Source organism: Hemicordylus capensis, chromosome 2 (genome assembly GCF_027244095.1).
Source record: "Hemicordylus capensis ecotype Gifberg chromosome 2, rHemCap1.1.pri, whole genome shotgun sequence".
In the NCBI taxonomy this organism is placed as follows: domain Eukaryota; kingdom Metazoa; phylum Chordata; class Lepidosauria; order Squamata; family Cordylidae; genus Hemicordylus; species Hemicordylus capensis.
In genome coordinates this window covers 354825199-354851869 of record NC_069658.1, presented here as the reverse complement: position 1 = coordinate 354851869, position 26671 = coordinate 354825199, and the positions used below count along the sequence as shown (strand labels likewise).

The 26671-nt window shown below is 41.3% G+C and overlaps 1 protein-coding gene across 10 annotated transcripts in view; it reads left to right on the top strand.

Annotated features, from left to right (window-relative positions):
- Nucleotides 1–26671, top strand: part of KIF3A (kinesin family member 3A) — a 45786-nt gene that overhangs the window by 14096 nt on the left and 5019 nt on the right. For 5 of the 10 annotated variants that reach the window (XM_053296259.1, XM_053296258.1, XM_053296266.1 and 2 more), the window contains exons 6-18: nt 954–1093; nt 3778–3975; nt 5609–5783; nt 7925–8026; nt 13871–13942; nt 15865–15873; nt 16971–17127; nt 20623–20803; nt 21255–21365; nt 24672–24797; nt 25271–25324; nt 26098–26166; nt 26289–26413. In XM_053296259.1, the coding sequence (XP_053152234.1) occupies nt 954–1093; nt 3778–3975; nt 5609–5783; nt 7925–8026; nt 13871–13942; nt 15865–15873; nt 16971–17127; nt 20623–20803; nt 21255–21365; nt 24672–24797; nt 25271–25324; nt 26098–26166; nt 26289–26413 (1519 nt within the window). The remainder of the gene's footprint in view (nt 1–953; nt 1094–3777; nt 3976–5608; nt 5784–7924; nt 8027–13870; nt 13943–15864; nt 15874–16970; nt 17128–20622; nt 20804–21254; nt 21366–24671; nt 24798–25270; nt 25325–26097; nt 26167–26288; nt 26414–26671) is intronic. The other 5 variants (XM_053296263.1, XM_053296261.1, XM_053296264.1 and 2 more) reach the window with 3 other exon arrangements.

Genomic DNA, 26671 nt, shown 5'->3' with positions numbered 1-26671 from the left:
TTTTAGCTGGCCATTGTGAAAGGAAGGGAATTGCAGATACTAACCCATGATTTTGAAAGACCTCATTTTCTCATTCAGGTAATGTATTTTGATGCTTATGGTAGCTTCTTAATGAACTGCAAGACATCTAAACTGCATAATACCAATTTTGATTCACACAATGTGACATTTCAGTTTGACTTATTTTTTTCTTCTTAATTCTCTTTGCACATATATCTTGCAAACTGTACTTTTAGTAGATAGATAACTGGTGATAACTTGATATATGTATTTTATTTGTTTGTTTGTTAAATTTGTATACCGCCTTTCATTAAAACAATCCCAAGGTGGTTCACACAAAAATTAAAAACAAGACTATAAAATGACACAGTTAAACTATTAAGCTAAAATATAAAACAAATCTGACTAAAAAGATTTAAAATACAAGCATAAGAATTGTACAAAATACAAAGAAGCAGCCTTAGAGACAATCATATAAAAGCTTGGGTAAAAAGCAAAGATTTAACATGCTTCCTAAAAATTATTCTCAGTGCTTGAATTACTTGGCTGTTTTCTCCAGCTCTGAGCGAGAGTTCAGTCTGCATCTTTTCTAGCCTCTTGCACTATACATGTGACTGAGCCAAAAGCTGCAAGTTCAAAGCATCAGAAAACAATTCTGATGTTCAGTCTTGGCAGTTTTATTTTATTCTCGCATTCTTTGTAACATCATCGGTGTTGTGATAAATTGAAGACTGTATCTGAGCATTAGGCTTCAGTAATTAAAAAATGGTAGTGGTTACCTATAATTTTGATAAATAATGGCCAAAGTCGTCAACGTGTATTTTATTAAGTAAAAATAGAAATTAGGCAAAGTGTAACGGTTGCTCTGGTGATGCTAGAATGGTGTTATTTCATGAGGCCAATCTGTATTGTAATACATTTTAACCTGAACTTTGGTTTCTCTCTGTATATAGGTTCTGTTGGTGCCACTAATATGAATGAACACAGTTCCCGTTCTCATGCTATTTTTACTATAACGATTGAGTGCAGTGAGAAGGGCGTTGATGGGAATATGCATGTGCGCATGGGCAAGTTACACCTAGTTGATCTTGCAGTAAGTTGTTCCATGCATTTTACTGCTCTGGGGGCTGTTGAAGTGGGTACGGATACCCCACCACTGGCATTATAGGAGGCACTTCTTAGCAAAGTATAAAGATAAGATCAGTACAAATCCAGGCAAGTTCACCAAGCCCAGCCATAAGCAGTGAGGATTTAGCACTTGTATAAATCACTTGAATATACCAACACAATGTGGTCCCTTGCCCCAAGAGCCTCATTTGTTGAGGCCTGATCCAAGACATGGCTCTGGATGAATAGTGCCCTAAATAACTAAATAACTGGGCAAAGAGGCACCTTTTACCATGGTGATTCTCTTTATTTAGCAGGGGGAGAGTAACTGGCCCTATCCACCCCCAGCACAGTACTTCCAGTGACTGTTGGTGGTGTCTATCTTATGTTTCTTTTTAGAATGTGAGCCCTTTGGGGACAGGGAGCCATCTTATTTATTTGTTATTTCTCTGTGTAAACTGCCCTGAGCCATTTTTGGAAGGGCGGTATAGAAATTGAAGTAATAATAATAATAATAATCCCCCAGTGAGGCACTACCTTGGCGTGGTTGTGGGGCTTGTGTGCTCTGAGGAAGATGCGAGCTATGCCAGAGGTCCAACCTTACTGGACAGGTCTCACCAGAGGAGCCAGACAAAGAGTGCCTCTCCCATCAACAATATGGTGAGATGTAACTTTAATAAATCTATACCGGATCGGTCATCGCCCGGGTCAACAAGGACCACGCCAGGTGCTATAGTCCCTGGACATCTGGTGGCAAGTGCTCTGCACCCCTGCAGTGATGTAGATAGGCTCTACCTCCCTCACAGCTCAGGTGGAAGAGGAATGCTGCAAGTCCATCAAACAGTAGAGGAGGAGAAAAGAGGCCTTGAAGAATATATCGAGGACAGTGAAGAAGATGCACTTCAAATGGTCAATAACGAGAAACTATTCAACACCAATGGAACAAAGCAGGCCTACAAGAAAGAACAAGTCAAGAACCGAGCAGAAAAATTGAGAAATAAGCCCCTGCATGGTCAATATTTGCACAATATAACTGGAAAATCAGACATCAGCAAGACCTGGCAATGGCTTAAGAATGGTTACTTGAAGAAAGAAACAGAAGGTTTAATACTGGCTGCGCAAGAACAGGCACTAAGAACAAATGCAATAAGAGCAAAAGTAGAAAAATCCACAACAAACATCAAGTGCCGCCTTTGTAAAGAAGCAGATGAAACCGTGGACCACCTAATCAGCTGTTGTAAAAAGATTGCACAGACTCACTACAAACAAAGGCATGACAAGGTAGCAGGGATGATACACTGGAACATCTGCAAAAAATACAAGCTACCTGTAGCCAAACATTGGTGGGACAATAAAATTGAAAAAGTTGAAGAAAATGAAGATGTAAAAATATTATGGGACTTCCGACTACAAACAGACAAACACAATACACCAGATATAACTGTAGTCGAGAAGAAAGAAAAACAAGTTAAAATAATCAACATAGCAATACCAGGGGATAGCAGAATAGAAGAAAAAGAAATAGAAAAAATCACCAAATACAAAGATCTACAAATTGAAACTGAAAGGCTGTGGCAGAAAAAGACCAAAATAATCCCAGTGGTAATAGGCGCCCTGGGTGCAGTTCCAAAAGACCTTGAAGAGTACCTCAACACCATAGGGGCCACAGAAATCACCATCAGCCAATTACAAAAAGCAACTTTACTGGGAACAGCCCATATTCTGCGACAATATCTATAATAACAGTAACAACATTGATGATAAAATTCAGCCATCCCAGGTCCTTGGGAAGGACTCGATGTCTGGATAAAACAAACCAGTCAATAACACCTGTCTGACTGTGTAAACAAGAAACAATAACAATAATAAATATTTCTTCCCTGTAATTAAGCTGTTGCTCAGAAATATACACACTGCGGAGAAAGACAGTACAAGGTTCTATAGTACTTTTTTTCCCCAGGAAAACAATTCTTGGCTTATTGAAAAATGTGACAAGTAACTTAAGATCAGCTGGCTGGAATATCTGACTGCTAGTTAAAATTCTGCATCAGCTGCTGAGTCATGAGACACAAACACAGTAAACTGGAAATGCTACTTCCCTTCTATTGAAGAGCCTTTTAGAATGCTCTGAGCCTTGGGAGCCTTTTAGAATGCACTGTTTCATGATTAACCCATTTTTCTCTGCAGCAATGAGAATTGGAAAGTGTGTATTAAATTTTAAAAAAAATTGTTTCACTGTTCCATCTGCCTACAGTTCTGAAGCTTCGTAATAATATTAGCTTTCCCTTGTGGTCACTATTGGTGCAAACGTCTTTTTATTTTTAGGGATGCTAGTGAAGCATTTTATAACTTGGAAGATACACCTCAGAATTCCTTGCAGTGCTGCTGGGTGCAGCTGTCAGGTTGTGTAGTGCACGTCCTCAAGCTAGGAAAGTATCTTCAGATGGTCTGTCTCTATTCATTAATGACAGATGCAGTACACCATATTTAGTACTCCCTTCTTGATTAACCGAGGTTTTCCTCATATAATTTCTTCAGACAGGCAACCACCTTATTCCCCCCCCGCCAGATACTTTGAAGTGTGTCATCTTCACCCTTTATATAATTTTGTCTGTAGAAAGTGCCTATATCTGACATGTCCATCTCTTCTAAATGTTCTTTCTCTTCTAGGGATCAGAAAGACAAGCAAAAACTGGAGCCACCGGACAGCGACTAAAAGAAGCTACAAAAATTAATCTTTCACTCTCTACCCTTGGGAATGTCATTTCTGCACTGGTGGATGGAAAGAGCACTCATGTGCCTTATCGTAACTCTAAACTGACCCGATTACTCCAAGATTCTCTTGGGGGCAACTCCAAAACCATGATGGTAATAATAGGACAACCCTGATTCATCTCATGCTAGTCTAAGGGGTCTAGGAAACATAAAGGCTGTTCTCATGACAACATGCAGCTCATGTCGTTTGGAGTGCTGAGAGTAGAGGGCCCCTGGCTGCTCCAGAAGAGGGTAGCCCGACCTTTTCACCCAGTGTTTAACCTCAGTAGGCAATAGTATGAATGATCACCCCTGAGTAAAAAGACTCCTGGCCTCCTGCCACTTCCGGCAGCGGGCGGGGGAATTGGTTGTGCTCATGGTGCAGGGCACTCTGGCAGGAGGAAATCCTCTCGCTCCCTGCTTTTGCCTTCACCGTGCTGCGGCTTGTGTGAGTGTGTAGCAAAGGCACTACTGCTCGTCTGCTGGGGAAGGCAGGTGATGCCTCGCAGACCTCCCCAGCAGCGGTTGTGAGAACGACCTCATAATATCTTCCTGTATACAGCTGTTGCTATTGCTTCTTGTCTCTTTGGCCTAATTCCATGCTTTCTCAAAATGCTCAGGGTAGTGTACATTGAAGTCCCCTCTCTCCCATTTTATGAACGACTTCTGAAAGGAAAGTTAGCCTGAGAGAGAGTGCTTGGCCGCCCAGTAAACTTCATTGCTGAGGAGGGACTTGGACTGGACAATGCTCTCCACTACACCATACTGACTCTCAATGGATATTTTTAAATGAATTCTTTTTGGCAAATGTTCTCTCTGTGGAATTTTAGCTTTCTATCTTATTCATCACAATGACATAAGCACAATGCAGTAGACAAATGACTGCAATAAAGGAACATTGTTATGCTGCAGAGAGATGTGTGTTTGCTCATTATATTAAATTTTGCAGAAATGACACCAAAAGGTCAATGAGTTGTTGAAAGAGACACTAACCAAATAGATGTTTAAAAAGCGTATGGAGATACTTCTCGATTTGTTATGCTTCCAAATGGACATTTCTATTTGAGACCTCCCTGCCAGGAGTACAAAAGACTGCTACAGGTGATGTCAGCTGTGATGGTGCTGATCCCAGCAGAACTGGGGAATGGGTACCTGAATTGAGAGTGCTGATTACTGGTAGAGAGAAAGGTGATGCCTAAGTATAACCTTGGACATGCTGCTTCTTGTTCTGCTTGGATATCTTTGGATTCGAGCTCTTATGTATTACTTGCTTAGCACACCAAGCTAGCTCTTTCCTAAATGTGACCAGAATGTGCGGGGGGGGGGGGACAGAACAAGAAGACTTGGTCTCTTTTTAGTGGCAGAATGCTGTGTGGTAATACAATTGGACATGAGGTTGCCCCATAGTCCTTAGCCCTGTTCATTCACACACGCACGCACAAGGCTGTACTCATGTACAGCATCCCAGAGCTTGCCCAGAAATCCTGCCCCAGCATATGAGTACCAAGAAGCATCACCCTCCTAACATTTGCCTTTTCAGACAAAAGCTGTAAGTGTGGAGAATGTGGAGAGGGTGATGCTTCTTTGTGCTCATGGAGCACGACTTCTGGGCATGCTGTGGGGTGCTCTTTAAAAAAACTACCACTGCCACCCTGTACAGGGCTCTTGTTTTGCATTAAAGCATAATTTTCTAGGCTTTTTATTTCTATAAACTCCTGTGTCTGTCATTCCCTCTTGTATTTCTTAGTGTGCAAACATTGGGCCAGCAGACTACAATTATGATGAGACTATAAGCACTCTTCGATATGCCAATCGTGCCAAGAATATCAAAAACAAAGCTAGAATTAATGAAGATCCAAAAGATGCCTTGCTTCGTCAGTTTCAAAAAGAAATCGAAGAGCTTAAGAAAAAGTTGGAGGAAGGTAACCCACTGACCCTTTTTATCCACTATTTCTTGCTGGGTTTTTTCTGTAGAGACAAGCACGTGGTGGAAATAGCTTTAAGTACCAAAAACTAATGCAAAGCTCTTCATAGGCAGAGAGAATTCTGGCATGCTCACCCCCCCCCCCAATTTTAATGTTAAATCTGCCCAGTAGATGCTACCTGGAACTAATATTGGCTGTGAGTGTCACCTCTTTCCTCACTTAGTTTAAACTTGCTTGCAGCTAGTACAGTATAAGCAAAGGGAATAGCAAACTGAGGTACAGTGAGGGAAATAAGTATTTGATCCCCTGCTGATTTTGTCTGTTTGCCCTCTGACATAGAAATGACCAGGCTATAATTGGAATGGTAGGTTTATTGTAGCTGTGAGAGACAGAATAACAACCAACAAACCCTCAAAAGCCCAGTGCCCAAAAGTCAGCGATGGATTTGCATTGTAGTGAGGGAAATAAGTATTCGATCCCCTATCAACCAGCAAGATTTCAGGCTCCCAGGTGTCTTTTCACTATATGCAGGTAACGAGCTGAGATGAGGAACACCCTCTGTAAGGGAGTGCTCCTAATCCCAGCTTGTTACAGTACCTGTAGAAAAGACACCTGTCCATAGAAGCAAGCAATCACTCAGCTTCCAAACTCACCACCATGCCCAAGACCAAAGAGCTGTCGAAGGATGTCAGGGACAAGGTTGTAGACCTGCACAAGGCTGGACTGGGCTACAAGACTATCGCCAAGCAGCTTGGTGAGAAGGTGACTACAGTTGGCACGATAACTCGCAAATGGAAGAAACACAAAATACCTGTCAATCTCCCTCGGTCCGGGGCTCCATGCAAGATCTCACCTCGTGGAGTTGCAATGATCATGAGAACGGTGACAAAGCAGCCCAGAACTACACGGGGGGAACTTGTCAATGATCTCAGGGCAGCTGGAACCATAGTCACCAAGAAAACAATTGGTAACACATTACGCCGTGAAGGACTGAAATCTTGCAGTGCCCGCAAGGTCCCCCTGCTCAAGGCAGCACATGTACAGGCCCGTCTGCAGTTTGCCAATGCACATCTGAATGATCCAGAGGAGAACTGGGCGAAAGTGTTGTGGTCAGATGAGACCAAAATAGAGCTCTTTGGCATCAACTCAACTCGCCGTGTGTGGAGGAGGAGGAATGCTGCCTATGAGCCCAAGAACACCATCCCCACCGTCAAACATGGAGGTGGACACATTATGCTTTGGGGGTGTTTTTCTGCTAAGGGGACAGGACACCTTCACCGCATCGAAGGGACGATGGACGGGACCATGTACCGTCAGATCTTGGGTGAGCACCTCCTTCCCTCAGCCAGGGCGTTGAGAATGGGTCGTGGATGGGTATTCCAGCATGACAGTGACCCAAAACACACAGCCAAGGCAACAAAGGACTGGCTCAAGAAGAAGCACATGAAGGTCCTGGAGTGGCCCAGCCAGTCTCCAGACCTTAATCCCATAGAAAATCTGTGGAGGGAGCTGAAGGTTCGGGTTGCCAAACATCAGCCTTGAAACCTTTCTGACTTGGAGAGGATCTGCAAAGAGGAGTGGGACAACACCCCTCCTGGGTTGTGTGCAAACCTGGTGGCCAACTACAAGAAACCTCTAACCTCTGTGATTGCCAACAAGGGTTTTGCCACCAAGTACTAAGACATCTTTTGTGAAGGGATCGAATACTTATTTCCCTCACTACAATGCAAATCCATCGCTGACTTTTGGGCACTGGGTTTTTGAGGGTTTGTTTGTTGTTGTTCTGTCTCTCACAGCTGCAGTAAACCTACCATTCCAATTATAGCCTGGTCATTTCTGTGTCAGAGGGCAAACGGACAAAATCAGCAGGGGATCAAATACTTATTTTCCTCACTGTAGATTAGGACCACACCCCATGGGCTACATCCAGCCTCCAAGGTTTTACTATTTGTCCACTTGGCAAAGTATATCATCTTTCTAGGCTCTAGGAAGGGTGGGAGAGAGAAATAAGGACACTACCGTGAGATTTAAAGTAACTGGAGAAAGACTTCAGGCCTGTTACTGATGCAATAACATTGTGCAGAATGGGAAAGTCTGTTTTTTGTACAAACCTATAAGTAAACACAATCATACTACAGGGGAAGAGATTTCTGGCTCTGAGACGAGCGGTTCTGAAGAGGATGATGAAGAGGATGATGGGGAGATTGGAGAGGATGGAGAAAAGCGAAAGAAACGAAGGGGTAAGGTCCTGAGAAAGCAGCCATGATTTCCTCTTTAACACTATTGTCAGAGTGCCATAGTAGTGCCTGCTGCAATTATCATGCCCTTTTTAGAAACAGACTCTCCTGGTGTATTTTGGTTAAGTTCACTTGCTGCACTTAGCAAAAAAAATCTGCTTCCACTTGGATAGCTTGCTTGTGATAACGTTTTTGAATAGTGTAGCTCCCAGATGGTACAGTAGCTGCTCATAGTTCATGGTTGTACAGGTATTTGTGATTATTTATTCACTTATGTGGAGGATGTATATATGGAGCTGGTAAGCAGGTACGAGAATTCGATAAAACACATGGAAAGTGATGTCAATAAAAGCTTGCATTATCTTCCCATGTTTATACCAAAATGGCTGCCATATTGTCGATGTTCTGCTATGCATAGTGTAGACTTTGGTACATGAGGATCAACTCCCTAGTCAAAAAAATTACTCAAAAGTGAGCACCACTGAAATCAGTGAGGATTGTTACAGCTAATTTATGACTAGATTCATATTGTGAGCTGGAGGAACCCAGCTGAACATATTTGGCATTCCCTTGTGGTTTGCATGGGGAGACTTGTGTCCTCTGCAATTTTTTTTTAAAGCAGATATTTTTTCCAGTTATTTCTAAAAACAGAGTAAATTTTTGGTGCTACAAGAGTCTTCTTTAAAGAAAATGCCTGCAGCCCTTCAACCCATCCATTTATTTCTTTGCTTATGTAATTTGGGTAAAAACTGCAGATGGGAGTATCACTGTAGTCCTAGATAACTATGTGTAAGTGGTGGGCTGCAATCCTGTGCAAACGCTTTGGAGTAAGTACCATTGAACACAGCTGCACTTCTGGGTAAACATGCAAGAATTAGTTGCCAAACTGAAGCGCATAAACTTATGGTCATGGAAATTAGACATGTCTTCTTGAAATATTATTTAAATACATGGTGTAAGGGAAAAGCTTCCTTACTATTTGACTACCTAAAAGTTGGTAATGACCTAAAAGCTAATGACTTAAAAGTTTGAACACATGAACTATTTAAGGTATATGTTCTTATGATGTTTGGAAATTGGGAGTAGGCCCTTAGACTCATGTGCTTCTTAATCATCTTCCTTCAAACTTTTTTGTGTGCAAAGAAGATAACTGCTGGATCTCCTAGTTTAGGGATCTATGGGGAAAATTTTAAAAAATTGCTGGAATAAAGGTTAGTCTGAGAGCTCTGAAAGTTGCCACATGAGTAGATAAGGATGGCTGGGCTCTGTGTATCTAATTACAAGAGAATCCAACCATCCATGGTATTTAATTTGTTAAAATGTAAGCCTTTAATTTGTACTTGCAATGAATCATAGAAGAAAAATTATGTCACATTAGATAATCTTGGGGGGAGTGATGTAACATCAGAGAATCTTCTGGGTTATTTTGTAAATAAACTAGCCAGCTTAAAACTTTAAACAAATTTTAAAAATTTTTAAAAATGCATGGACAGGTAGATAGATGCCAGAAGCCATCGTTCTCCTCCGAGCCGTGATTGGGGTTGGGGGAGCAGACTCCTTCCGCCATTTGGAGCTCCAAAATGCTCCGGAATTATCTGAATGGTGTCGGAGAACTGAACCAAAATAGACTTTCCTAGGTCAGGTTCGAATTATCTCTGATGCCCTCTGAAATGGCCCAAATTGGACCATTTCTGGCCTTCCCAGTCTGATCTTTCACAGCCCTTGGCTATACCTTAACCCTGGATATTGGAGAACAAAGTTGCAATATGCAGGGCAGGATCTCTTGGTTTTGATATTATACTGATATTATATTATATAGTGCCAGTATAGCTTAAAATGAGCAGTTTCAACATTCTACCATTATAAGCCCTGAACATTCTATTGGTCATAAAATCAAAATTCTATTAATCATAAAATTTACCTGACCATTTGCTGACATCAGCTAGGTGACGAGATGGCACTTCCTCCAAATCTGGTGCAGATCTGTTGAAAAATGACTGATAGACAGCAATTTAAACATCACTCTTAAAAAGAGTCACCTCCTGTATTTGCCTCACTTTTTTGCTAATATTATTATTATCATCTTATATTATTTTTAATGTCCTTTTAAATGTTGTTAATTCAGGTATATGCTGCAGCATAATCCTGTGTTGTGCTTTGGTGAGGAGATTCAGTATTTCCTGAGTTATTGGCTTCTAAAGTAACCATAAAAACAGGGTAAAATCAATGAAGGACATTTAATGTTGATTTTGCCCATTGGGAGCTTTTATTTATTGTTTAATTTGTTTAACATATTTAACAACTCTTAAGCCATTGTTGGGAGGGGGGGAAGTCCCAGCAAGTGACTTCCTGGGTCTGAATGTAGCCGGTTGATAAGGAGAATTTAGGAGCACTCTGGCACTTCTAGAGATAAACAGATGATCCTTTATTTTCTCCCTCCACTGAAGGAGCAGCCAGGGAAGTCAGGGCACGCAAGGTGAGGTGAGGTGGCAGGTAGAATGGAGGCTGCGGCAAGATGGCAGAGGATCTGGCAAGGACACACCAAGTGGTGGCAGACTGCCTTTGAATATAAACTTTCTACATCAGAGATAAACTGCACATGAATATGGAGACTCCGTGTGCATTTTAGAGCACAAGTGGAAATGGAAAGTTATCTTAACTTTCATCTTAAACCGAAGGTTTTTGGAGGACTGAAGTAACATCAGTATGCAGTGAGGGAAAGACTGGAGGAATGTTTGTGAGCTTATGGGTTGCTCCTGATAATCATCATGTATAGATGGCGGGGAGTGTAAATAGAGCTTTCTGAGTTTAAAAATTAAACTCATGGTTGCTCTGTTGGTTTCTGTTTAGATTAGTGTTTGTGTGTAATTGGTGGTCTGAGAAACACTGAGAACACAGGTCTGAGAAACAGCTCTCACCTTTGGGGGGTCTCATGAATGAACTGTGCCCTCATGTTAGGATTGTGGCCAGATTCAAGTATCCTGACAGTTGCTTTGATCCAGGGCTTGACAAATCCCAAGCATCAGGGAGCCGTGGTAGCTAGTCATTCAACTGTGGTGCCTAGACCAGACTATTCAGAGATAGTTATTTAATAAAATATTTATTTGTCCCAGGCAGCCCTGTTTCTTTTCTAAGTATGTTACATGTAAAGATGATGAAGAGAAGCCCATTTACCCTTCCCGTACAGTGTCCATACTTGGGTCCAGTCATTTTGTTAAGTGTCCATTATAAATGGACTCATAAATGTTTGAGTTGATTCCTGGATCCAAAAAAAATTTGTCAAGGCTTGCTTTGACCAGGGTTTCATTCTCTTTGCACAATGCATCTAACTTTCAATGACCTGCTGGATTCCCCAATATAGAATGAAGTGCAACCTAAGCATTGGATTTTATATATTGTACCTTTCTTTCAATCTAGAGGTAACAAACAACTGTTTGTGTCATTGGTGCTATGCAAACCACATTCATCTTAATTCCCTGTCTTCCCAAGATTCTCTGGGTTTGCCATGTAAATCTATCAGTAAGGAATGGTATTTTAAGTACCAGCAGACCCTTAATGAATCTAGCTTGGGGAATCCGACAGGTCATTGAAAGATAGATATAAAGAACATCTAGCTGATATGAGACATTGTGCAAAGAGAACGAAACCCTGGTCACTGCATATGAGGATTAAGCATGAAGGCCAAAAGGTGCCCACTAAAATATCTATTGGTCAACCATGTCAAGTTGTGGAATATCCTTAGGGAAATGGGCATCCCAGAACATCTCATTGTTCTCATGAGAAACCTATACACAAGACAGAAAGCCACAGTCCAGACGGAAAATGGTGAAACAGACTGGTTCCAGATTGGCAAAGGAGTAAGACAAGGCTGTCTACTTTCTTCTTCTTTATTGCATTTACATGCTGAACATATACTGAGAGAAGCTGGATTGGAAGAATATGAGCATGGTTTTAAAGTTGGAGGAAGAAATAGCAATAACCTGCGCTACTCTGATGATACCACTCTGATAGCTGTGAATGTGGATGATCTGTAAGCTCTAGTAATGAAAGTCAAGGAGCACAGTGAAAAAATGGGACTACAACTAAATGTAAAGACTAAACTAATGACAATGAGTTCAGCAACCAGCCTCAGAATTGATAATGAAGTCACTGAAGTGGTGGATAGCTTCTGCCTTTTAGGATTGACTGTCAACAGTAAAGGACTCAATACACCGCAGACTAGTACTTGGTAGGGTTGCAATGAAGGCCTTGGAAAAGATATTTAGATGCCGTGACATGTCTGTACCTACAAAGATTAGAATCATTCGGACAACAATTTTTCACGTGACACTCTATGGATGCGAAAGCTGGACTTTGAAAAAGCATTGATGCTTTTGAAATTTGGTGCTGGAGAAGACGTTTGAGGATACCATGGACAGCCAGGAAAACAAACAAATGGATCATAGAACAAATCAATCCAGAATTTTCACTCGAGGCACAAATGACCAGGCTCAAACTATCATACTTTGTGAAGATCCAGCTCCCTTGAGAAGTCCATAATGCTGGGGAAAGTTAGAGGAAAGAGGACGACCAGCAGCAAGGTGGATAGACTCTATTACGACAGCAATGAATTCACCACTGAGGTGAATTAAAGGCCAAGTTGAAGACAGACCATCCTGGAGAGAATCTATCTATGTGGTGGCTAAGAGTCAACACCAACTTGATGGCACTTAATCAGTCAGTCAGTCAATCAAAATATCTATTTTAGGGATTGAAAGGAACCTACAAAGAAGGAAAATAAAAGAAGCATTATTTATGAGGCACTGGCCAATGCTCTGAAGTTTATTAGCCTCTGAGAAGAATCGGGTGTTTTCCCCTTCTCTCCCCCCAGCCAGTCATGGAACTATGTGTTATCACATCTAAGGAATTTAACAGCTAGGGAACCAAGATTTTCATCTGTGCTTATTTGTTTTACTTAAACTGAGGATGGTGTGTCACATCGAAATGTTTTATGTTTACCAACTTTTAGTTTTTCTTTGTGTGCACAATAAAAATGACTTTTTGTTGAGAGTTTGACCTATTGATATGACCCAGGATGTCCAAGCTCCTGATTATTCGACCACAACCAGCCACCTAGAAATGTCCAGTGGTCTCATAGGAACTCAGCCAATGATGGTGACACTTCATGTAGCAAGTCGCTTTGTGAATTATGGCTGCTGTGTGGAGCATCAACCACTGGGAGACTCTGTTTCTAGTAGTCACCAGGTGGTAATATGGGCAGTAGTTTTGAAAGCCAATCTAGAAGAGTGAGGACAGATATGGAATTCAAAGCAATGGCTCCCAGAAGGAAACTCTTTACTCCGTCAAATTGGTTATAGTGCCTTCGGCATTTTTCCATTGCTTCTCAGGCCCTGATTTGGACCCACATCAGAGAAAGATTAAAGATCAATGTCCTTTTTGCCTTCCTAAATGAACTTTTAGTTAATCTTTTGCTAGTCACAGTTAAGCATTTGGATGTTGGGACAGTTGTTATTAAAGACTGCTTTGATCACCTGAAGAAGTGGGAAGTGCTCCTTTTGACTGGAACCAGGATATCTGTCAGGTTGACTTCATATCTAAACCAATATAATGACTTCAGTTAGCTCATTAACCCGTCAGGCTGTGTTTTATTCTGTGAATGACTTGGGCAGCATAGTGGTTGTACAGAAAAGCATTTTAAGAAAGGGGTGAAAATGGGATGATGCCTTTAACAGATCTGCTGAATCTTTTAGTTTCATATCCTTTAGAACTAACACTTGGCCTCTTGTTTCTTCACATTGTTTGTTCTCTCCTGGCTTTTCCCATGGGGCCCACTTCTCTGTTTTTCAGGCAGTAGCAGCAGCAGTAGTTCAGACTCTACATGCTCTGTCATAGAGAAACCTCTGGATAAATCCTTCACTAGTGAGTGGGAGCTCTTAAGTCATCCAGTGAAGCTTTGGCCTTTCCATAACTTGTGCACTCATTGTTTTGATGCTGCATTTTGCTCCCTGCTCCCACATTGATTTTGTTCAGAGTGAAATGTGGACCCCACCCCACCCCATTGAATAAAGCATGCTTTTTCCCTTTTGCTGTTTTCAAATTTGTTTAAAAAAGCAAAAAATCTGTTTTAAGAAGTTTGTGTTTGGTGAAATATTTCAGGAAGCAGAAATCATGTTAGTACTGACCATGTAGGGAGCCAGGAAATAGAGTAAAAATACTCTTATCACTGTATATTGTTGGTGTTTTATAATATATTGGTACTAAATATGAACTGGCACTAAATATGAACATTGAACATTTTTGTAGGATGCTCACAATCTGTCTCGAGATGTATATTCTGGAAAAGGAGCTAGACAGAGTCTCTAATGCATGATTCTGACAAGACTGTCTGAAGCACTTGTGGGTGAAAAGTCCCAATACAAACTCCTTTGCAAAGTCTGTTTGAGCTCTGCACATACAGGAGCCCTTCATTGGCTTTTATCGGGAAGAAATGCTGTACATACATGCAGTGGCATTTCTTATTCTGCATATCAGACATTTCCCACTTGTAGAAGTGAATGGGAAGCCCCCACATCTATGAAGCTCATTGTGCACAATGAACTGGTGGATTGTGGCATTTATCTATTGGACATGCCTGTCACCAGTGTTCCCTCTAACAGATTCCCAGATGTTGTGGACTGCAACTTCCATAATCCCCAAGCAAAAGCCATTGCAGTTGGGGATTCTGGGAGTTGTAGTCAACAACATCTGGGAATCCCCTTTAGAGGGAACACTGCCTGTCACTGATCTACCTTGTCACCTGCCAAGAACAAGGCAAAACAGGGTAAAGGGGCCTTTATTAGTCACTTTCATGAATAGTTTGAAACAAGTGTCTGTGTTATTTCTAAGCATGGGGCAGCATCCTGACTAAGTCCCACTGGAAATAATGGGTCATGACTAACTTGTCTCAATGATTTCAGTGGTGCTTACAACTAACTAGTCTGGATGCTGCTTGGTGCTTTTAATCACACGGGGCAATTCATTCATTGCAATTGGAATGTACTTATTTGAGGAACACATCACAGTTTGCTGCAGAAACTCCAGCTTGATATGAATGTAGCATATGATAGGCCTTCAGTTTGCAGCAAAAAAACATTCTTCCTATGTGGCAATTATTTTTTATTTTTTTATTTGGGGGGCATGTTGCATGTTTCCATTGCATTTTTCTCCTCTCCCCCTTCCTTCTCCTTTTTGGTAGCACCTGCTAGACTTGCTACTTTACCTCTATGGAAGTATCCAAGTTTCTAGAACTGAATCTGTTAGCACCCTGCTCAGATTAAAAATGAAATGATGGTCTCTCTTGTATGTCTGGATCATATGAGAAGCAACCAACCGACATAGCTATTTTAATCAAACACCAAGCAAGCTTAACTGGACAATTGTCATGATTGGATACTTCAAAAACCTTTATTTGATTCCAGTGTAGTAGATACCTTTCTTGGATGTTTCTCTGGGCATGATCTTTGTGACAGGCTCATAGTTTGAAGAGCAGAAATATCTTAATATTGTACATGAAAACAATATTATCTTGCAATAAACTGAAGATATATTCTTACTCTGCTTCAGTATGAAAATGAAGCAGCAGTGCTGACATTTAATCTTGCATTTTGGTGTTTAATTTGCTGAATGTTCTTTTCTCATTGTCTGTAGGTGCAGATTTCAATGAATGATTTTACCTATGACCTTTGGTTCTTTTTTTAAAACAAATCAAGTAATAATTTTCTTTTTATCCTCACCATCTCCTTCCTCTTTGTGCGTGTGCTGCCTCTCTGCGATTTGTTTGCCTCTTCCTCTAAAAATGCAAGATCAAGCAGGTTGGTGTGTTTGATTTGCACTCCCATCTAATATAGTTTAAATAATTTGTCTAAAGTGTTGTTCAGACTGCCTAGCTTTTCCCTTCAAATTTCAGCGGACTCAAGATATACATAATATCTTGGTAGTGTCAAAGTGATCTATCCATTATGTTGTTAACAATGGGGTTAACTGTTTAAGCAAAGTTTTGTATGATAGCCAAACGTAGCTCTGGGAGACAAAGGTTATTCTAAGGATTTTCCATTACAACAGCCATAGAACCATCTGCAGACATTATCTTCTAGATGACCTAGATGTATCAGAATGTGGTGGTGGGAAAGAGCAAAATGGGGCAAACAAAGGTGTGATTCCCCCCCCTTTAATAATAGAATCATGATTAATCAGTGCAAAAGGACTTCTTTTGGATCTGCAAACCTGCTTTAGCTTGATCATTTTTGCAATCATGATTAATCAGCGCTGCGGGACTCTTTTTTTGTTTGACAAACCTGCTCTAGCTTGATAACTTTTCTATTTTTCCTTCCAGCATTTTAATTTCTTTATGCATACATAGATACATACATATAGTATTTTGGTGCTTTACAACTTCTGATTTTTAGTTTTAAAATGCTGACCCTGCCTAGGAGTTGTGGAGATTTTTTACCAGTTTCCAAATAACTCCAAAATTTATCTGAACTCCAAAAACTCTTCTGTATAGTTAATAGTGATAGTGTTAACTTAATTGTCCTTTCTAAATCCAGTAACAAATTTCTTCTGTTACTTTTTCATATTGATACTGAGCTTCTTCATGTGCCTTGTCTCACTCATGCCTGGAAAGAAATCCTATTACATAGTTGGAGAATATCTTTGCGGGTGAAAGCTTCTTGTATCACTGTGTTATGAAGGGTACTGATAACATTTGCTGCTCGGAGCATGCACACACACACACACCCCATTCCATCTCTTCAGGATTGTAGGATAATGTAAATTCTGCTAGCCGTTGAATTACTAAAGTAACCTTAAACTCCTTGATTCCATTTTTTCTTGTAAATTTCATGAGGGGATGCATGCATATTTTTAGTTGGTTAAAATGTTTAATCCTGAGCTTAACTCTCCTGAAAAGGAAAGAAGAAAGTGTCTCCTGACAAGATGATGGAGATGCAAGCTAAAATTGATGAAGAAAGGAAAGCCCTTGAAACAAAGCTGGATATGGAAGAGGAAGAGAGAAACAAAGCTCGTGCTGAGCTTGAGAAAAGGGAGAAAGACCTGCTTAAGGCACAGTGAGTGTTCTTGAAACTGGAATATGCAATTGGGGGTGGCAGGAGATCCTAGAGATTGTTTTTTTGTTTAACGGTGAATAGGGCTTGTTGAGATCAGGCTTGGGATGTGTGTGGGGAGGCATATTTCAGATGTTTAGGGTGTCACTTGATAGCTCATACCCATTTTGTTCTACTGTGGTGCTGTGATTTTTCTAATGAGTTGTCAAAAATACAATTAGTTATTAATAAAAACAGGCTTTGTAAAAAGACTTGATTGTTGGGGTGTACAGGTTTGCTTTGTAAGCTAACTTGCAGTAGGGATGTGCACAAAACTGGTATGCCCAAACTGGAGTCAAACAGAGCTGGGCATGTTTGGTTTTGCTTTGCCAAACAGACACCCCCCACCCCGGCTCAGCTCGAATTCAAGCCGATCTGGGGGTTCTAACGTTATTTAAAAATAAAAATAAAAATTAAGAACTCACTGCCTCTGAGGGGTGCTGCCGCAGCTCCAGAAAAAGTTTCTGGCGGTTCCCCCTCCTCCCACCGGCCTCCCCCTCATTCTCTAAATGGCTTGGTTTTCGGCATGTTTTTGGCTGCTTTGCACTGGCGGTGGCCATTTTGGAGAACGCCATGTATATGCACTGGCCATCTCTGCTACCCCAGTCACTCAGATGGCCAGTGTGCAATTGTGGCAGCCGGGCCAGAAATTGCCCAGAACAGGCCAAAAATTGCCCAAACTGGGACGTTTTGAGACTGGAGAGAGGCTGGCGAGGGAAGGGGGAACCACCAGAGACCCAGCCATGGCCCCCTAGAGGTGACGAGTTGTTAAAATTTTTGTTTAACGTTAGAACCCCTGGTCCAGTCAGTGGGGGTGGGTTTGGCTCAGTCTCGAGCCAAACCAGGCCTGGCTTGGCTTGGAAGCAAGCCAAGTTAGAGACAGCCCAGTTCAATGTCGAACCAGCTCAAGGTCGAGCTGGTTTGCATATCCCTAACTTACAAGACCCATTTCAAATTCACTTTAGAGCAGGCTATGGGGTGGAGACAGACTTGGTCAGCCTGATGGATGATCTCTACCACAGAATGGACAGAGGGAATGTGATTCTGTTGGTTCTTTTGGACCTTTCTGCGGCTTTCAGTACTATCAGCCAGGACATCCTTCTGGATGGTCTGAGGGATTTGCGAGAAGGTGTCAGTGATTTGCAGTGGTTCCATTCCTTTCTCTCCGGTAGATTCCAGATGGTGTCGCTGGGATATAGTTATCAGAGATAGTTGCTCTCTGAAACAAAAGCTGGTATGGTGACCCTCAGAGCTCCATCCTATCGCTGATGCTTTTTAACATCTCCGTGAAACTGCTGGGTGAGATCATCAGGAGAATTGGAACAGTGTGTCATTAATATGCTGATGACACCCAAATCTATTTCTCCCTGACATCATCATCAGGAAATGGCATAACCCCCCTAAATGCCTGCCTACAGGCAGTAATGGACTGGATTAGGGATAATAAATTGAAGCTGAATCCAAGCAAGGCAGAGGTACTCATGGTTAGGAGTCATACTTTGAGGGATGTGATAGATCATCCTATTCTGGATGGGGTTGACTCCCTCCAAAGGAACAGGTACATGGCTTGGAAGTGCTTCTGGACCCAGGCCTCACTGGTTTCTCAGGTTGAGGCTATGGCCAGGAGCGCTTTCTATCAACCTCAGTTGAGTCAGCTGCGTTCATTCCTTGAAGATAGTGATCTCATAACTGTGGTGCATTCTCTGGTAACCTCTAGGCTTGACTACTGCAGTTCTCTCTTTGTGGAGCTGCCTTTGTATGTAGTTCATAAATTTCAGTTTGTTCAAAATGCAGGGGCTAGATTGGTCTACGTGGTGTCTCGGAGAGACCATAACCCCTGCTAACATGGCAAAGAGGCACCTTTTAACGTGGTGATTCTCTTTTATTTAGCAGGGGGAGAGTAACTGGCCCTATCCACCCCCAGCACAGTACCTCCAGTGACTGTTACTGGTGCCTATCTTATGTTTCTTTTTAGTTTGTGAGCCCTTCGGGGAGAGGGATCCATCTTATTAATTAATTAATTAATTCTCTGTGTAAACCACCCTGAGCCATTTTTGGAAGGGCGGTATAGAAATCGAATAAATAAATACATAATAAATAATAAATATTATGTCTGTTTTAAAGCAATTGCATTGGCTACCAATAGGTTTCTGGGCAAAATACAAAGTGCTGGTGAAGGTTACCTAGGAGAGCGCCACCTTCTGCATGATCCGCACTGCACATTGAGATCATTGAGAGAGGTCCGTGTCCGTATGCCTCTGGCTCGTCTGGTGGTGACTTGAGAGCGGGCCTTTTCTATAGTTGATCCTAGGCTGTGGAATGTGCTCCCTATAGACATTTGTGGTTTAACAGCCTTCAAAAGAGCCCTTAAGACATATTTTATTTCAGTCAGTATTTATTCATCTCTGATTTTTTTAAATTTTTAAATTGCTGTTTTTAACAGTTGGTTTTATTTGTTTTAATCTTGTGTTTATTTTTGTGAACTGCCTAGAGCCTTTGGAGTCAGGCTATATGTAAATCAAATAAATAAATAAATAAATAAAATAATAATACCTTGTAGGTCTATTAGTATACTTTAGTGTGTGCATGCAGTCTAAATGCCCTCAGTTTGAGGAACTTGGCACTCCAAACACTCCCAACTATATCTGAATTAGTTCCCAAACACATGCATGCACACATCCCATACACACAATTGTATTTTTCATATTCCTTTCTTACAAATGCTCACAGCCCAAATAAAGCCTTCTCCCATCCTCCCCATCTCACTCTCTATAGGCATTCCAGCACACAATCCAAACATGCATTCTCTATGTATCCACTTGTCAGATATGTCCAACTGTGTTCTAGATTGTGAGCCCTTTGAGGTGGTGGCTGTCTTCTTGCTCTTCACAAAGCACCAGATGGCGCTGTATAAATAATAATCTCCCAGTGTATAGATTGTTCAAATATTAGGCATTGGAGATAGATGGGGATTAATAATGCCTCTGCATTTGCTGTTTAAGGTTTTGTTGTATTTGACAAGTTCTAGAGGAAACGCTAAAGAAATAAGAGAACTCTGAGTGGGACAGAACATTCTGTTGTGCTCCACTTGCTGCTCCAGGCTCCTGTGCTATCAGGCTTCTTGCAAACTGGTCAGAAAGACTTGAGAGCATGGGATGAGAGACTGTCTTTGTGCTTGAAGCACTTCAGCAGCCCCTAGTGGATGGGAAGAATTGCTGAAAAATAGGCCTTTATTCAGCCTGGCTGGAGTTGGCAGAGTACTAACACAAGTTAAACTTTTCTACAATACCTCCCCACACCTCCTTAAGCTTTTCATTTTATTTATACATAAATGTAAGGAATAGTTGAAGAACTTAGGCATACATTTTGTCAGTTCCTTGGTTGGAGTTGGGATCTGTAGCTTCAGAATCTGGCTCACAGGAAGTTGTGTTTTTTCCTCCTTTTTGTTTGTCTCTCCAGGCAAGAACATCAGTCTCTGCTGGAGAAGTTGTCTGCCCTGGAAAAAAAAGTGATTGTAGGAGGTGTGGACTTGCTGGCAAAAGCAGAAGAGCAGGAAAAGCTTCTAGAGGAATCTAACATGGAGCTAGAGGAACGAAGAAGAAGAGCAGAACAGCTCCGTAAAGAGCTTGAGGAGAAAGAGGTCTGATTAGCTCCTTTCAGTACTGCTGACTGCGTATTTACTAATTGGCATCAATTGTGCTGCTCTTGGTCTGCATGTTATAGATCATGATCACATGTGCAGGCATGGCTGAGGCATGTCCAAAGTGAGAGGTGATGTCTACATCTGTATAGTATGACAATGCCTGAAAGATTAGAAAAATTTTCCCCAACCAGTAGTGTACTGGAGGGACAGGGAATATGTATTTTAAATAAATAAACATTGCACTCTAATACTGTAGGCTTCCAAGCATACATGTCTACAATACAGAAAACCTTAAAAACAAAATGTGCCAGTTTTGGTGAACCCTCCCAAAAAGTACATACAGGGTTCTTTCACTAACACATCAGTTGGATAATTGTGTCTTGTATCCTACAGCAGGCCCTGGATGTGACAGTGTTAACCTGTGTCACTTTTAATGGTTTGCAAATAGCAAGAGCGTTTGGACATTGAGGAAAAGTACACCAGCCTTCAGGAGGAAGCACAAGGGAAAACCAAGAAACTGAAGAAAGTCTGGACAATGCTGATGGCAGCCAAATCAGAGGTTAGTACCAGGAAAAGGTTGAGCTTGTTCCCAGGTAAAACAAGTCATGCAGCCCTTTTTCTGAGCAAGCAGCTAAGAGCAGGCACTCCATGAGAAGGTCCCCACAGCACAGTTTTTAGATGTTAGAAGATTAAAAGGAATTGCTTACATGGAGGAGTACGAAGACACCACAGGAGAAAATACTAATTGGGAGATGTGTGTCTGAATGCTACAGAATTTAAAATATATGCTGTATCTTTTAGTGCATACTAATGTTGCATTTCTCCAATATTTACTGTTTATAGAGCACTGTCAATGTATATGGAGCTCTTGAGGTCCCTGCCTCAAGGAGATTTGACAGTGGGAGGAGATGAACTGGGATGTGTGTGAGCAAATGCAGACTTTTTGCAGTTTGGTATGGAGGAACTATGGGTGTTTTTTGTGCAATTTGTAGAAGGTTTGGGTCATGCAGAGTCTAATTTGTGACTCCTGAGGATGTGGACAAGCTGATTGGAATGGTGCGGCCACCCACCTGTTCTCTTAATCCTTGCCTGACATGGTTTATATCTTCTAGCAGGGGGGTTGTTGTAGAAGGCCTGGTAGAGATTATGAATGCTTCTCTGAGGGAAGGCAATTATTAGGCCACTTCTGAAGAAGCCTGCCTTGGATCTCTGAGTTGAGCAACTACAGGCCTGTCTCCAACCTTCCATGACTGGGCAAGGTAATTGAGAGGGTGGTGGCCTCCCAGCTCCAGATAGTCTTAGAGGATATCTAGACCCATTTCAAACTGGCTTTCAGGCATGCTATGGAGTGGAGACTGCCTTGGTCAGCCTGATGGACAATCTGCAATTGGGAATTGACAGGAGTGTGACTCTGTTGGTCCTTTTGGACCTCTGTGGCTTTCAGTTCTATCGACCATAGTATCTTTCTGGAGCATCTGATGGGGTTGGGGGTGGGAGGTGTGGCTTTGCAGTGGTGGTTCTCCTACCTCTCAGACACGTTCCAGATGGTGTCCTTTGGAGACTGCTGTTCTTCAAAATCTGAACTTTTGTATGGTGTCCCTCAGGGCTCCATATTGTCTCCAATGTTGTTTAACATCTACATGAAACCGCTGGGAGAGATCACCAGGAGATTTGGTTCAGGGTGCTATCAGTATGCTGATGACACCCAAATCTATTTCTCCATGTCAGCATTATCGGGAGAGGGCATAACCTCCCTAAATGCTTGCCTGGAGGCAGTGATGGTCTGGATGAGGGATAACAAACTTAGGCTGAATCCAGATAAGCCAGAGGTACTCATTATGCGGGGTTGAAACTTGGAAGATGAGTTTGATCTGCCTATTCTGGATGGGGTCACACTTCCCCAGAAGGAATAGGTATGCTATAATCAGTGCCCACCTGAAACTGTAATAAATGCCTCGCTACTTCAACGTCTGTCCAAGGATTTAAGTTGCAACCTCCCGGGACTTAAACTTAAGTCGACTTTTGATTTACTGGGCCTTTTTATCCTTAATGGTGCTACTGATGATGATTATCCAGCAGAATTTTTTCACTGGTCAGGCACCAGACCCTCATTGATTGACTACATAGCAATATCTTGAGCTTTAACTCCCTATGTAGTGAGATTTAAAATAGATGACTATCTAGAAAGTGACCATCTTCCGGTTACACTCCATTTGAAAACTATTGATCAAGATATTATGGAACCTCCTGGTGATCCAGGGTTATCTAATGCAATCCAGCCCAGATGACTTAAATGGACCTTCCAGTTAAATGAACGTGTTACTAACCACTTAAAGACTGAGACTGTCCATGTTCCTGTTTATATTATGTATATATTATTACTATATCATGTGTATTATTATGTATGTTTTAAATTTTGGTCTATGACCGTAAATAAACATGATGATGATGATGATGAATAGGTATGCAGTCTGGGGGTGCTTCTGGATTCAAGCTTCTCCCTGGAGTACCAGGTTGAGGCAGTGGCCAGAAGTGCCTTCTATCAGCTTCAGCTGATACTCCAGCTGCGTCCGTTTCTTGAGATAAAGAACCTCAGAACAGTGGTATATATGCTGGTAACCTCCAGACTGGATTACTCCAGTGCGCTCTATGTGTGGCTGCCCTTGTATGTAGTCCAGAAACTACAGTTGGTCCAGAATGCGGCAACGAGGTTCGTCTCTGGGTCATCTCGGAGAGACCATGTTACTCCCATGTTGAAAGAGCTACACTGGCTCCTGATAGGGGCAAATTTTCTGGGCAAATTACAAGGTGCTCCTTATAACCTATAAAGCCCTAAATGGCTTGGGTCCAGGGTATTTAAGAGAACGTCGTCTTCGTCATGAACCCCATCACCTATTGAGATAATCAGGAGAGGTCCATCTGCAGTTGTCACCTTCTCTTCTGGCCTTCTTCGCTGCTGCCCCAGAGCTTTGGAATGCGCTCCCTGCTGAAATGAGAGCCTTCCCATCTCTGACAACTTTTTAAAAGTCTTTAAAGACACATCTGTTCATCCAGGCTTTTAACTAAATATTGTTTTAATAATTTTACATTGTTTTGTTTAAAAAAATTTAAATTGTTGTAATGTTTTAACTTTTTCTGGTTTTTTTAAACTAATGTTCTAACTTTGTCTGTCTTTTTTTTTTTTTTTGCTTTGTTGTAAACCGCCCAGATGTGCAAGTTTTAGGCAGTATAAAAATATGTTAAATAAAAATAAATTTAAAAATAATTAATTGAAGATACTCTATATTAGGAATGCAAGAGTTTTTGCCGCTTATACAGTGTTAGCATAACTGTTCAATAGATGCAGAGCTGCAAAGCAGCAATCCTTTTCAACTACATTTTTAATGGCTATTAAAATGTGTGCTAAATTGATATTTTTTGAAATAGTAGATCTCACTGAAGAAGCCACTGTGTATTGGATATCCTTCACTTTACTCATGGTTCTCATTTATTTAAAAACACTTTCCTGTAATAATTTTTATTCATTAGTAATTTCAAAAGTGACTAAGAAAAGAATAGACGGAACAGCTTATAGTCTGCTAGATAAGATGCAAAGAAGGGAAAGGATGGTAAGAAAGAGATAATGAAGCAAATGTAGAGTTTAGGTATGTCCATTTAAAAAATAATGGTGTAATGACTACTAATGGAAAATTGATTAGAAACACATCTGCAGGGTGCACCCAACACAGAAATGCTTAGATAATTTGCAAGGCTTTGGAGATTATTGTGATTAGCTTTACCACAAGTGTAATGTGAAAAATTCTGATTAAATTTCTAGTGGCAGATTTTAGTTGTAGCTTTTTGGTGGGTTTTTTTGTATTCATAGATGGCAGATCTGCAACAAGAGCATCAGAGAGAAATTGAAGGCTTACTGGAGAACATTCGACAGCTCAGCAGAGAGCTTCGTCTTCAAATGCTCATCATAGATAACTTTATACCTCAGGATTATCAGGTGAAAAATTAAGGGGCCCCATTCTAGTTTTGAGGAATTAATATGTGAAAGAAGACATTTGTCCTTGTAACACTCTCTAAGGGCCAGTTGTTACATTAAATACGTTGCATACTTGCAACCCCCCTGTGGATAGTTTCCCATGCCTTTGTTCTGTTTGAACCTGGAGATTTGTAGGAAGCACTGACCTTCTCACATGACCTCCCAGAATGATGATGTGGTTACTTCTCACATGATCTCCCAGGCTGAAATGATACTTGAGTAGCATAGGATGGAGCTGCGGGGAAGCGCAGCCAATATCCCCTGGAAGATAAGATGTGCCTCGAACTCATAAGGGGAAGCAGTGGAGATGGGAAATGGTTCAGCTGCTAAAAAAATCTGCTAAAAGAGATTGATGCAGTTCTAAATTTGTTTTGTTTTATGATGACAACAGGTCATGAAACCTAAGTGGGTTTTTTCTTCTAATTTATTTGAAGGAAATGATTGAAAACTATGTTCACTGGAATGAAGATATTGGAGAATGGCAGTTGGTATGTAATCACATCTGTGATAGCTTGGAACAATGATGTAAAATGATAGTAAGCCTAAAGGATTCTCTTTCACGTTGAAGCAAAGTTCCCATGTTAATTTGCCAACACTCTCCATACTCTGTTGCTAGTATAAAAACATCAGCTACCAGCTGTGAAATTAAAGGTGCTACGAGGACATGTGTTTACATTCTGAGTAACATTGTGCTCCTAGGAGTACATTCTGTTCATGCAAAAGGAGAGGCAATTTCTACCAATCCCCATCACTACCCTGTCCCTGATGCTTCCCAAAAATACGTCCCCAAATGTCCCCCATCTCTCAGGGATGTACTGCTGGCAGGGGGGCGGGTTGTGCATCAAGGGCAGAAGAAAGGGGATATTGGAGAAAATCATTGTCCTTGCACAAGCAGACAGTACTGTCACAAGTGCAACATTAGGATGTGGGCTACTGTGTCTTGGGTTTTTATTATCCAATTTTAAAAGTGTAGTTCTTCTGTGTGAGAGATAGATATTCCATCCAACAAATGAGCTTGGCAGTCCTATCTATGTTTGCTTCTTATCTATCTCATTGGAGCTTCCTCCAAAGTAAGTGTGTTTGAGATTGCGGCCTTTATTTTTACTTATTTAAGGTAACCTGGAATAAAAATTGCCTTCTCCCACCCTTCAAATTGATGATATCTCCCTCCATTGTGACATATGCTGTAAAGAAAGGCTTTCACCTTAATGTGATTACTCTTGCAGTTTCTAAATGACTCTAACTTCTTCTTCACTCTAAGAAATGTGTGGCGTATACCGGAAATAACATGAGGAAACAGACTCCAGTGCCAGATAAAAAAGAAAAGGATGTAAGTGACCTTTTGCAAATGTATTGCAAATTGTAGTCCATATCTGGCTGCAGAGAATGGTTATCTGAATTTTTAAAATGCTGATGGTGCCTTCTGGCATGTCTCATTCCCCTCCACCACAGCCCTTTGAAGTGGATCTTTCCCACGTGTACCTAGCTTACACTGAAGAGAGCTTGAGACAATCTTTGATGAAACTAGAGAGACCGCGGACTTCAAAGGGAAGATCAAAACCTAAAACTGGTAGAAGGTTAGAAATACTGTTTTGAATCCAACCTGAAACTTTGAATCTTTACATTGTGACTATGGTCCCAGACTGTATTGGGCTTTGATGCTTTAAAAGCTCTGCCTGAGCAAGGGCCTCTTCTCCATTCTCCACACTCAGTGTACATGTTGCTGTAGCATGTATGGGGCTGTCGTGACACTAACAACAGGGGAATGTCCCTGTTATGTGCACACTGGAGCTAAATAATTCAGATTTATATGTTGAGAAAGATGTATACAAGTA